The sequence below is a fragment of the Symphalangus syndactylus genome, chromosome 9, assembly GCF_028878055.3.
Source record: "Symphalangus syndactylus isolate Jambi chromosome 9, NHGRI_mSymSyn1-v2.1_pri, whole genome shotgun sequence".
Lineage (NCBI taxonomy): Eukaryota > Metazoa > Chordata > Mammalia > Primates > Hylobatidae > Symphalangus > Symphalangus syndactylus.
The window spans coordinates 16945493-16958361 of record NC_072431.2 but is presented as its reverse complement, the minus strand read 5'-3'; the positions used below and the strand labels follow the sequence as shown (position 1 = coordinate 16958361).

Here is a 12869-nt window from a genome sequence, read left to right as displayed (position 1 = left end):
GTGCAGAAGATATGGAGCATTATTGAAAGATGGAGTCGAGCAGGTGGCACTTTAATATGTTCAGTGTCATGGTTGACTCTAAAGACTAGTCGAATGAAATTACTTGAGGTTCTAAAGATTTAAAAAGCGAACTCATTTTGCTGCACTAAGGAAATGCTACTGATCAGGCTTTCTGTGTCCCTTTTTTCTAGGCTAGAAAATATTAACCCTGAAGAAAATGACATGGTAAGCCATTCTCTGAGGAGATTTCTTGATGTCAGTCTTATATCTTAGAGGCTTAAGTTCAATTGAGTGGGTTTCAAGAACTAAGATGTGGGAAAAAGAAGAATTGACACACTAATAATGTACATCTTTGCTGCAATATGAAAATTCAATAACTTCACTCAGTCAATTTACAATTCACATGTGCCTATTAATTAAAACCCTATATTAAATAAAATATATTAAAACTTCATGTCTGACTAACATATAATGGTGTTGGTAGACATTACAGGAATTACTGAACAGAATAAACAATGCAGACACAGGGATAGCTATTCAGAAGAATGGAGCTATAATTGTGGATAGAATCTACAAGACCAAGGAATGTAAAATGAGAATAACTGCAGAAGAAATGAGTGCACTAATAGAAGAACGGGATGCTGCCTTGTCTAAGGTAACTGCATATATCTGTAAAAGCATATACTTACCATTTTCCTCTCTCTTTTTTTAAGCATTAAAAAATGACTTTGGCCCAGATATTCTTAATTCACATTAATATTTAGCACATAATTAACACCACAATGATTAGCTATATTAAAATAATTATGTATTTTATTATACTACTGTTCAAAATATGAAACCTCATTTTAAATAAAATTTAATGCAGTCTAATTTCTTAATAAAATTAAACTTGTTTTATTACAGGCTAACTTGTTATAGGAATTTAATTATATTTTTTCAATTAATCACTTATACGTGGGACTTCTTACTTAAATTACAGTTTTCTGAAGGCTGAGACTATGTCTGTATTACTGTTTTATTCCCAGTGCCTAATTCAGTACCTTTTAGTAAACTTTGATTAATGGATAAAAATTATTCATGTATTTTTTTCTGGATGCTACTTACATCTTCCTGCTCTACCTGAAACCTGATTACCTCCCTCAGGCCACCGCTTCCAATGCAGTCCTTTCAACTAGTGGCTGTGCTGTCTCTCATACCAGTTACACCACTGGGCTTGGAGGCTTGTTTCTCGTTATTTTATTTATTTATTTATTTATTTATTTATTTATTTATTTATTCTGTGTGTGTGTGTGTGTGTGTGTGTGTGTGTGTGTGTGTATGCAGATTTGGTATCACCTTGTTTCCCAGGCTGCTGTTGAACTGCTGGCCTCAAGTGATCCTCCTGCCTTGACCTCCCAAAGTGTTGGGATTACAGGCATGAGCCACCACACCTCGCCTTGTTACTGTTTTCAGATCAATGTCTTTTTCACTTCCTAAATACCTCCAGCTCTGAAACTCATGCATCAGACTGTACTACCCAGTACACATTATTGTTGTAGTCATGTACACACTTCTATGTCACTTCCCTTGTTTTGTTAAAATTTTTGGACCTATTCCAACGTCTCTTTCTTCAGCCTACTCTTGTCATAATTCTTGGTGATGTAAATTCCTATGTAGATAATCCTTTCAAAAACTGCAGCCTCTTATTTCCTAAATTTCTCTACTTTAGTCATTGTGTGCTACACACTGTATCTATTATCTACTCTGTGGTGATACTCTGTTCCTGGTCATTCTGAGTCTCAATGTCAAGCTTCCCGCTTTCTGACTACCAGCTGCTATCTTTCTAGCTCACTCATGCTAGAACTCTGACTCCAGCATTTTTTTTTTTTTCTTTTTTTTTTTTTTTTTTTTTTATTATACTTTAGGGTTTTAGGGTACATGTGCACAATGTGCAGGTTTGTTACATATGTATCCATGTGCCATGTTGATTTCCTGCACCCATTAACTCGTCATTTAGCATTAGGTGTATCTCCTAATGCTGTCCCTCCCCCCTCCCCCCACCCCACAACAGTCCCCGGAGCGTGATGTTCCCCTTCCTGTGTCCATGAGTTCTCATTGTTCAATTCCCACCTATGAGTGAGAACATGCGATGTTTGGTTTTTTGTCCTTGCGATAGTTTACTGAGAATGATGTTTTCCAGTTTCATCCATGTCCCTACAAAGGACACGAACTCATCATTTTTTATGGCTGCATAGTATTCCATGGTGTATATGTGCCACATTTTCTTAATCCAGTCTATCGTTGTTGGACATTTGGGTTGGTTCCAACTCTTTGCTATTGTGAATAGTGCCGCAATAAACATACGTGTGCATGTGTCTTTATAGCAACATGATTTATAGTCCTTTGGGTATATACCCAGTAATGGGATGGCTGGGTCAAATGGTATTTCTAGTTCTAGATCCCTGAGGAATCGCCACACTGACTTCCACAATGGTTGAACTAGTTTACAGTCCCACCAACAGTGTAAAAGTGTTCCTATTTCTCCACATCCTCTCCAGCACCTGTTGTTTCCTGATTTTTTAATGATGGCCATTCTAACTGGTGTGAGATGGTATCTCACTGTGGTTTTGATTTGCATTTCTCTGATGGCCAGTGATGAGGAGCATTTCTTCATGTGTTTTTTGGCTGCATAAATGTCTTCTTTTGAGAAGTGTCTGTTGATGTCCTCTGCCCACTTTTTGATGGGGTTGTTTGTTTTTTTCTTGTAAATTTGTTTGAGTTCATTGTAGATTCTGGATATTAGCCCTTTGTCAGATGAGTAGGTTGCAAAAATTTTCTCCCATTGTGTAGGTTGCCTGTTCACTCTGATGATAGTTTCTTTTGCTGTGCAGAAGCTCTTTAGTTTAATGAGATCCCATTTGTCGATTTTGGCTTTTGTTGCCATTGCTTTTGGTGTTTTAGACATGAAGTCCTTGCCCACGCCTATGTCCTGAATGGTATTGCCTAGGTTTTCTTGTAGGATTTTAATGGTTTTAGGTCTAACATATAAGTCTTTAATCCATCTTGAATTAATTTTTGTATAAGGTGTAAGGAAGGGATCCAGTTGCAGCTTTCTACATATGGCTAGCCAGTTTTCCCAGCACCATTTATTAAATAGGGAAGCCTTTCCCCATTTCTTGTTTTTGTCAGGTTTGTCAAAGATCAGATAGTTGTAGCTATGCGGCATCATTTCTGAGGGCTCTGTTCTGTTCCATTGATCTATGTCTCTGTTGTGGTACCAGTACCATGCTGTTTTGGTTACTGTAGCCTTGTAGTATAGTTTAAAGTCAGGTAGCGTGATGCCTCCAGCTTTGTTCTTTTGGCTTAGGATTGACTTGGCGATGCGGGCTCTTTTTTGGTTCCATATGAACTTTAAAGTAGTCTTTTCCAATTCTGTGAAGAAAGTCATTGGTAGCTTGATGGGGATGGCATTGAATCTATAAATTACCTTGGGCAGTATGGCCATTTTCACGATATTGATTCTTCCAACCCATGAGCATGGAATGTTCTTCCATTTGTTTGTGTCCTCTTTTATTTCATTGAGCAGTGGTTTGTAGTTCTCCTTGAAGAGGTCCTTCACATCCCTTGTAAGTTGGATTCCTAGGTATTTTATTCTCTTTGAAGCAATTGTGAATGGGAGTTCACTCATGATTTGGCTCTCTGTTTGTCTGTTATTGGTGTACAAGAATGCTTGTGATTTTTGTACATTAATTTTGTATCCTGAGACTTTGCTGAAGTTGCTAATCAGCTTAAGGAGATTTTGGGCTGAGACAATGGGGTTTTCTAGATATACAATCATGCCATCTGCAAACAGGGACAATTTGACTTCCTCTTTTCCTAATTGAATACCCTTTATTTCCTTCTCCTGCCTGATTGCTCTGGCCAGAACTTCCAACACTATGTTGAATAGGAGCGGTGAGAGAGGGCATCCCTGTCTTGTGCCAGTTTTCAGAGGGAATGCTTCCAGTTTTTGCCCATTCAGTATGATATTGGCTGTGGGTTTGTTGTAGATAGCTCTTATTATTTTGAGATACGTCCCATCAATACCTAATTTATTGAGAGTTTTTAGCATGAAGGGTTGTTGAATTTTGTCAAAGGCCTTTTCTGCATCTATTGAGATAATCATGTGGTTTTTGTCTTTGGTTCTGTTTATATGCTGGATTACATTTATTGATTTGCGTATGTTGAACCAGCCTTGCATCCCAGGGATGAAGCCCACTTGATCATGGTGGATAAGCTTTTTGATGTGCTGCTGGATTCGGTTTGCCAGTATTTTATTGAGGATTTTTGCATCAATGTTCATCAAGGATATTGGTCTGAAATTCTCTTTTTTGGTTATGTCTCTGCCAGGTTTTGGTATCAGGACGATGCTGGCTTCGTAAAATGTGTTAGGGAGGATACCCTCTTTTTCTATCGATTGGAATAGTTTCAGAAGGAATGGTACCAGTTCCTCCTTGTACCTCTGGTAGAATTCAGCTGTGAATCCATCAGGTCCTGGACTCTTTTTGGTTGGTAAGCTATTGATTATTGCCACAATTTCAGAACCTGTTATTGGTCTATTCAGAGATTCAACTTCTTCCTGGTTTAGTCTTGGGAGGGTGTATTTGTCGAGGAATTTATCCATTTCTTCTAGATTTTCTAGTTTATTTGCATAGAGGTGTTTGTAGTATTCTCTGATGGTAGATTTTATTTCTGTGGGATCGGTGGTGATATCCCCTTTTTCGTTTTTTATTGCATCTATTTGATTCTTCTCTCTTTTCTTCTTTATTAGTCTTGCTAGCGGTCCATCAATTTTGTTGATCTTTTCAAAAAACCAGCTCCTGGATTCATTAATTTTTTGAAGGGTTTTTTGTGTCTCTATTTCCTTCAGTTCTGCTCTGATTTTAGTTATTTCTAGCCTTCTGCTAGCTTTTGAATGTGTTTGCTCTTGCTTTTCTAGTTCTTTTAATTGTGATGTTAGGGTGTCAATTTTGGATCTTTCCTGCTTTCTCTTGTGGGCATTTAGTGCTATAAATTTCCCTCTACACACTGCTTTGAACGTGTCCCAGAGATTCTGGTATGTTGTGTCTTTGTTCTCGTTGGTTTCAAAGAACATCTTTATTTCTGCCTTCATTTCATTATGTACCCAATAGTCATTCAGGAGCAGGTTGTTCAGTTTCCATGTAGTTGAGCGGTTTTGACTGAGTTTCTTAATCCTGAGTTCTAGTTTGATTGCACTGTGGTCTGAGAGACAGTTTGTTATAATCTCTGTTCTTTTCCATTTGCTGAGGAGAGCTTTACTTCCAACTATGTGGTCAATTTTGGAATAGGTGTGGTGTGGTGCTGAAAAAAATGTATATTCTGTTGATTTGGGGTGGAGAGTTCTGTAGATGTCTATTAGGTCCACTTTATGTAGAGCTGAGTTCAATTCCTGGATATCCTTGTTAACTTTCTGTCTCGTTGATCTGTCTAATGCTGACAGTGGGGTGTTAAAATCTCCCATTATTATTGTGTGGGAGTTTAAGTCCCTTTGTAGGTCACTGAGGACTTGCTTTATGAATCTGGGTGCTCCTGTGTTGGGTGCATATATATTTAGGATAGTTAGCTCTTCTTGTTGAATTGATCCCTTTACCATTATGTAATGGCCTTCTTTGTCTCTTTTGATCTTTGTTGGTTTAAAGTCTATTTTATCAGAGACTAGGATTGCAACCCCTGCCTTTTTTTGTTTTCCAGTTGCTTGATAGATCTTCCTCCATCCCTTTATTTTGAGTCTATGTGTGTCTCTGCACGTGAGATGGGTTTCCTGAATACAGCACACTGATGGGTCCTGACTCCTTATCCAGTTTGCCAGTCTGTGTCTTTTGATTGGAGCATTTAGCCCATTTACATTTAACGTGAATATTGTTATGTGTGAATCTGATCCTGTCATTATGATGTTAGTTGGTTATTTTGCTCGTTAGTTGCTATAGTTTCTTCCTAGCCTCGATGGTCTTTACAATTTGGCATGTTTTTGCAGGGGCTGGTACCGGTTGTTCCTTTCCATGTTTAGTGCTTCCTTCAGGAGCTCTTTTAGGGCAGGCCTGGTGGTGACAAAATCACTCAGCGTTTGCTTGTCTGTAAAGTATTTTATTTCTCCTTGACTTATGAAGCTTAGTTTGGCGGGATAGGAAATTCTGGGTTGAAAATTCTTTTCTTTAAGAATGTTGAATATCGGCCCCCACTCTCTTCTGGCTTGTAGAGTTTCTGCTGAGAGATCAGCTGTTAGTCTGATGGGCTTCCCTTTGTGGGTAACCCGACCTTTCTCTCTGGCTGCCCTTAATATTTTTTCCTTCATTTCAACTTTGGTGAATCTGACAATTATGTGTCTTGGAGTTGCCCTTCTCGAGGAGTATCTTTGTGGCGTTCTCTGTATTTCCTGAATCTGAATGCTGGCCTGACTTGCTAGATTGGGGAAGTTCTCCTGGATAATATCTTGCAGAGTGTTTTCCAACTTGGTTCCATTCTCCCCATCATTTTCAGGTACACCAATCAGACGTAGGTTTGGTCTTTTCACATAGTCCCAAATTTCTTGGAGGCTTTGTTCATTTCTTTTTATTCTTTTTTCTCTAAACTTCCCTTCTCTCTTCATTTCATTCATTTCATCTTCTATCAGCGATACCCTTTCTTCCAGTTGATCGCATCTGCTACTGAGGCTTCTGCATTCTTCACGTAGTTCTCGAAACTTGGCTTTCAGCTCCATCATCTCCTTTAAGCCCTTCTCTCCATTGGTTATTCTAGTTATCCATTCTTCTAATTTTTTTTCAAAGTTTTTAACTTCTTTGCTATTGTTTTGAATTTCCTCTCGTAGCTCAGAGTAGTTTGATCGTCTGAAGCCTTCTTCTCTCAACTCATCAAAGTCATCCTCCATCCAGCTTTGTTCCGTTGCTGGTGAGGAACTGCGTTCCTTTGAAGGAGGAGAGGTGTTCTGTTTTTTAGAGTTTCCAGTTTTTTTGGTCTGTTTTTTCCCCATCTTTGTGGTTTTGTCTACTTTTTGTCTTCGATGATGGTGATGTACAGATGGGTTTTTGGTGTGGATGTCCTTTCTGTTTGTTAATTTTCCTTCTACCAGACAAGACCCTCAGCTGCAGGTCTGTTGGAGTTTACTAGAGGTCCACTCCAGACCCTGTTTGGCTGGGTGTCAGCACCGGTGGCTGCAGAACAGCAGATTTTCGTGAGACCACAAATTCAGCTGTCTGAAAGTTTTGTCTCAGAGAAGTACCCGGTTGAATGAGGTGTCAGTCTGTCCCTACTGGGGAGGTGCCTCCCAGTTAGGCTTCTCAGGGGTGAGGGACCCACTTTAGGAGGCAGTCTGTCCGTTCTCAGATCTCCAGCTGTGTGCTGGGAGAACCACTACTCTCTTCAAAGCTGTCAGTCAGACAGGGACATTTAAGGCTGTGGAGGTCCTCGCTGAGTTTTTGGTTGTCTGTGCCCTGCCCCCAGAGGTGGAGCCTACAGAGGCAGGCAGGCCTCCTTGAGCTGTGGTGGGCTCCACCCAGTTCGAGCTTCCTGGCTGCTTTGTTTACCTAAGCAAGCCTGGGCAATGGCGGGCGCCCCTCCCCCAGCCTCATTGCCGCCTTGCAGCGTGATCTCAGACTGCTGTGCTAGCAATCAGCAAGACTCTGTGGGCATAGGACCCTCCGAGCCAGGTGCGGGACACAATCTCCTAGTGTGCCGTTTTCCAGGCCCGTTGGAAAAGCGCAGTATTAGGACGGGACTGACCCGATATTCCAGGTGCCGTCTGTTTCCCCTTTCTTTGACTAGGAAAGGGAACTCCCTGACCCCTTGCGCTTCCCGAGTGAGGCAATGCCTCGCCCTGCTTCGGCTCGCGCACAGTGCGCTTCACCGACTGTCCTGCACCCACTGTTAGGCACTCCCCAGTGAGATGAAACCGGTACCTCAAGCAGAAATGCAGAAATCACCCGTCTTCTGTGTCGCTGGGGCTGGGAGCTGGAGACCGGAGCTGTTCCTATTCGGCCATCTTGGCTCCACCCTCCTTTTTTTTTTTTTTAGACAGAGTCTCGGTCTGTCACCCAGGCTGGAGTGCAGTGGTGTGATCTTGGCTCACTGCAGTCTCTGCCTCCCAGGTTCAAGTGATTCTCCTGTCTCAGCCTCCTGAGTAGCTGGGACTACAGGTGTGCACCATCACGCCCAGCTAATTTTTTGGTATTTCTTGTAGAGACAGGGTTTTGCCATGTTGGCCAGGCTGGTCTTGAACTGCTGACCTCAAGTGATCCGCCCACCTTGGCCTCTGAAAATGCTGGGATTACAGATGTGAGCCACCGCGCCTGGCCTCAACTTATTTCTATCAATCTTACTGTTTTCTATCCCTCAAACCCCGTATGTCCTTCCTCCACCACCCCAACACACACACATCTGGCTTAAATTCCATAGCCCATTATAATTATCGCCAACTTGCACATAATATAACCGCATTTCTCTTGGCCCTCTTCTTTTGTCCTACTCACCTAGCAAAATCAAAATCAGTTAAATGAATCTTTCTATCTGTTTTGTATCTTCACAGCTTTGTAAGGCAGGAGAAAAATCACACAAATTTACTGACCGTACTTACCTTAAATCCATGACCAACTATTAATATATTCAGTTAGGTTCTTAGTGTTGCCTGGCAACTTCTTGCCTTTTGCTTGTCTATTCACTCTCCCCTCTAGAGGACTATTTTATCTCTTCTTTCTCCTTAGTTATCTAACCTCTCCTCCCAGTTAAAAAGATAACTTCTGCATGCCCACAGCCATTTCATCTACCAGCCTACTTGCATTTGCACCCATGTGCTCTGCCTTTTCTACTTTACTTTTTTCTAACTACATGCTTCTATCTAAAGGCAATCTCTCCATTTCCGTACTAGTTCACATCTTTTCTGGCCTTCACAAGGTGATAACCAATTGTTCCTTTTCTCTCCTACTTCATAAAATGTTTCATATTAGTTCATTTCAATTGCTATCCAAAATGCCTTACCATCTCCCATGGAGGCTGAGTGGAAGTTTTGGTAAGTCTTGGCCTAGTTGTGGTTCACCCCTGTATTTTGGATAAGGCCTCCCAAACTGAGAGCTAGTATTTATAAGGTCCCGACTCCTGGATGATCCTGTATTCTAGTGTGTGTTTGTTTCTTCAGCACTGGAAGACTGTGGAAAACTCAACTATTTTTTCAGAGGTTTAGGGGCTTAGCTTTTTAACTTAAAGACCTGTAGAAGTTTGGAGTTTGGCAAATGATTTGGTTCAGAAACAAGTCTCAAATCTCCATTTTGTCACTTCAGCCCTGAATAGCTGTCAAAAGCTTGGGTGGTTTCTCTGTCTTCCAACAGAAGCTCTTTGCCTAGTTAAAACCTGATTTCTCAGTATTTTCCCCATACCTAGAATATGACACCCTCAGGGGGAAAAAATAACTGCAGATACTCCAATCCTTCCTCTCCAGTTAACTCCTCTTCAGAATCTTAGACACTCAAGCCATTATTGCAGTAACAGCCCTCTGATACCTTTAGGCAGATGACTTTTGCATTAAATCTGGCTTTTCTTGTTCTTGAATGAAGCATTGTTCCACCACAAATGATTCCATGCTGTCTAGACATGGAAGTAAGTTAACTAAAAATAAGCACATAGAGAGAGCATAATTAAATTGACCGCCACTCATTCCCTCTTCCTATCTTTTCTCCCTCCACTGACTTTCATGGTGTAAAAGGATAAATAAATAAGAAGTTAACATTTGGTAATATTTGCTGACGTCGTTATGTATAAATAGCACCGCACTATATTTATGGTTATGTTTTATGAGAAAGGAGTTGTTTAGTTATTTTAATTTGCTTATTTGCAAGCCCTCTGGCTCAATAAATACTCATTTTAATTTTTATGTTACAGCCATTGTATACTTACACTTTTGAATTATTGTCTTATATTTCTGAATGGAAACTTTTTTTAACTTTGATTTTTTAAAAATAAACTTGTTGGAATAGTTTTACTTTACAGAAAAGTTTCAAAAATAGTACAGTATAGACAGCTCCCATATATTACCGAGTTTTGGTTTTCCCTAATTTTGTTATCTTAAATCATTGTGATATGTTTGTTAAAGTTAGGAAACCAACATTGGTACATTAGTATCAATTCAACTCTGATGTTATTCAGAAGTCACCAGTTTTCATTAGTGTCCTTATGTTCCATGATCCAATCCAGGGTAGCATATTGCATTTAATTGTCACGTCCTTCTAGTCTCCTCTGGTCTGTGACAGCCTATTCATCTTCCCTTGTATTTTTTTCCTCCATAACCTCAGTAATTTTGAAGAGTACTGCTCACATATTTTATAGAATATCTCTGAATTTGGGTTTGTTTGTTTTTCTCATGATTAAAGTGAGATTTTGAGTTTTGGGAAAGAATACAACAGGGATTTTGCCTTAATTTAATTTAATTAACTTTTTACTTTGAGAATGGATTCTCACTTGGTCACCCAGGCTGGAGTGCAGTGGCACCGTCTTGGCTCACTGCAACCTCTGCCTCCTGGGTTCAAGCGATTTTCTTCCCTCAACCTCACAAGTAGCTGGTATTACAAGCGGGCGCCACCACACCTGGCTAATTTTTTGTATTTTTTTTAGTAGAGATGGGGTTTCATCATGTTGGCCAAGGTGGTCTAGAACTCCTGACCTCAAATGATCCGCCCACCTCGGCCTCCCAAAATGCTGGGATTACAGTTGTGGGCCACCATGCCCAGACTTAATTTATAAAGCTATATAATTTAGCATCAGACATTTTCTAATTATGTCTTCTGTATAGTGCTAGGAGAACTTTAGTCACATTCCATATAGATATTAAAAATTTCAGATTCAGTGATAATTTGTTGACTTTGATACACTTGATATCTTTCTTTATTTTTCAAATCAAGTCAAAATCATTTATTTACTTTAATTGACCTAGTTGAAAATGTTATCTTTTTCAAATAAATCCTTATACTCTTATTTGTCCCAAATTATTTTTTCATTTCTCTTCTATCTCAAACTGAGAGCCAAAAGCCTTAAAGTCTTTCATAGAATTAATTTAAAAATTATAATTAGCAATTGTTTGATCAAGGAATTATCTTGCCAACCAGTCCTCTATTCTTTCTTTATAATTTTTTTTGGCCAATTCACACTTCCCTATTTTATTCAAATTGTAGAAATATCTGAAATCAGAAGATAAAGCTGTAAACTTCCATTTCTTCACTATTCTCCTTTTCCAGGATCTTTCAGATTATTATTCTATACAAACAAAAAATTTAGAATTTTAATTGCAAAAATTTTTATAGAATTATAGAATTTTAAATTTCTTAGGACCTTAGGAGCCATCTAGTTAAAATTGTTCACCAAATTAAGGAATCTGGTCTGTCACTAATTTTCAATTTAGTCAAATATCCATCTTCTCTTAATATCTAGCCATTGGTGTTATAATTGGTCTCAGAACATTTGACAAATAAATCATATTGCATCAAATATATTCAAGTATTTATCAGTAGTGTCCTAAGTTGTGAGGGCTAGGCTTAGAAGCACAACTGGACTCAGGTCACACATCAATAAGCAACAGAAAATTATTGAACAGCCAGGATTGGTGATTTATTAGCTTTGAGGGCTGACTTTATTGGGAGATACAGTAATTCAAGTAATTATTCCTAGATATTCTGGCAAAATTAGGCTAGCTCTAGGCTGTGTTTTACTTATAAGGGTATACATAAATGGGCAAGGCCTGGCACCTGGAGGCTTTGGGTCTTATTGGTATTTGTAGTTAGAAGGATAATATTGTAGAGCTCTTCACTGATTGGACCTTTGCTGGTACCTAAGTGAGGGGCCCAACCCCTGAGACCTGAGTAAGTCAGGTATGAGAATGGGGGTAATCGTATGGACTTTATGGACTTTAACCAAATGGACCACTCAAAACAGAAGGCAGAGGTCTTGTCATAGAGACTTAGAGTACAGCAGGGATAAAAGAAGAAAGTGGTAAATTCTTTATGTACATGCGTGTTTGGAATCTATTATAGGCGTAATGGAAAATATGCTCTGATTCTTCGATGAATTTCTTTGGCATCGACTGATGAGAATGGAGCTTTGATTATATTGCCAGGCTTGATTATAATTAGTTCAGAAACTATATGAAAAGGTGCATACAGGCTAAAAACTTTTAGGAGCAAAGCACAGCAGGGCAAAGCAGAAACTAGCACTGTTTCTGCTTTTCAGGTTAAACATCTTCGCATCCTTCAACCTTTCCTTGGGTTTCCTTCTACTTTTGTGTCTTCTAGATGTTAGTTTCTTCTTGCCTATTAAGGCCAAATCAGTGATCATACATTTCTGTTTTCTGAACACCATACGGAGAATCTGAACTCATCAATATTTTCTAGAAATGAGTCATTCTATATATCTAAATTTATTATCACTCTTAATTTCTGTACTCTTGTTTCTTGGTTTTACAATTCTTAGAAATATAAAAATATTTCTAAGATATTTATATGGCTCCTTTAGATGAAATGTAATGAGCACACATTTTGTGATAATTTAGTGGCTCATTTTTTATCCAATATTGTAATGAAAAGTACAGATCCAGAGATCTTTCATGTTCAACATTGATAGAAAACCCATGGAAGAATCAGGGGTAATTAAAGAAATTCAGCTACACATTTCACTGTTCAGATTCCTTTACCAATATAGGCTGCAAGCCTATACCAAGCACCAAGCTGAAGGAGTAAACTAAGTAAGAGGAAGACATGAATCCAATCTAGTGACGTAATGAAGAAAATTCTAGGAAGACTACTGAAGAATGCAAGGAAAGTGCATTGGTCTGTTCTTTTTGACTCTTTCTGCCTTTA

At 39.1% G+C, this 12869-nt stretch overlaps 1 protein-coding gene across 7 annotated transcripts in view; it reads left to right on the top strand.

Annotated features, from left to right (window-relative positions):
* The window catches only part of MIPOL1 (mirror-image polydactyly 1), a 381774-nt gene that overhangs the window by 119374 nt on the left and 249531 nt on the right, over nucleotides 1-12869 (top strand). For all 7 annotated transcript variants that reach the window (XM_055291493.1, XM_055291496.1, XM_055291492.1 and 4 more), the window contains exons 8-9: nucleotides 192-225; nucleotides 485-655. In XM_055291493.1, coding sequence (XP_055147468.1) covers nucleotides 192-225; nucleotides 485-655 — 205 coding nt within the window. The remainder of the gene's footprint in view (nucleotides 1-191; nucleotides 226-484; nucleotides 656-12869) is intronic.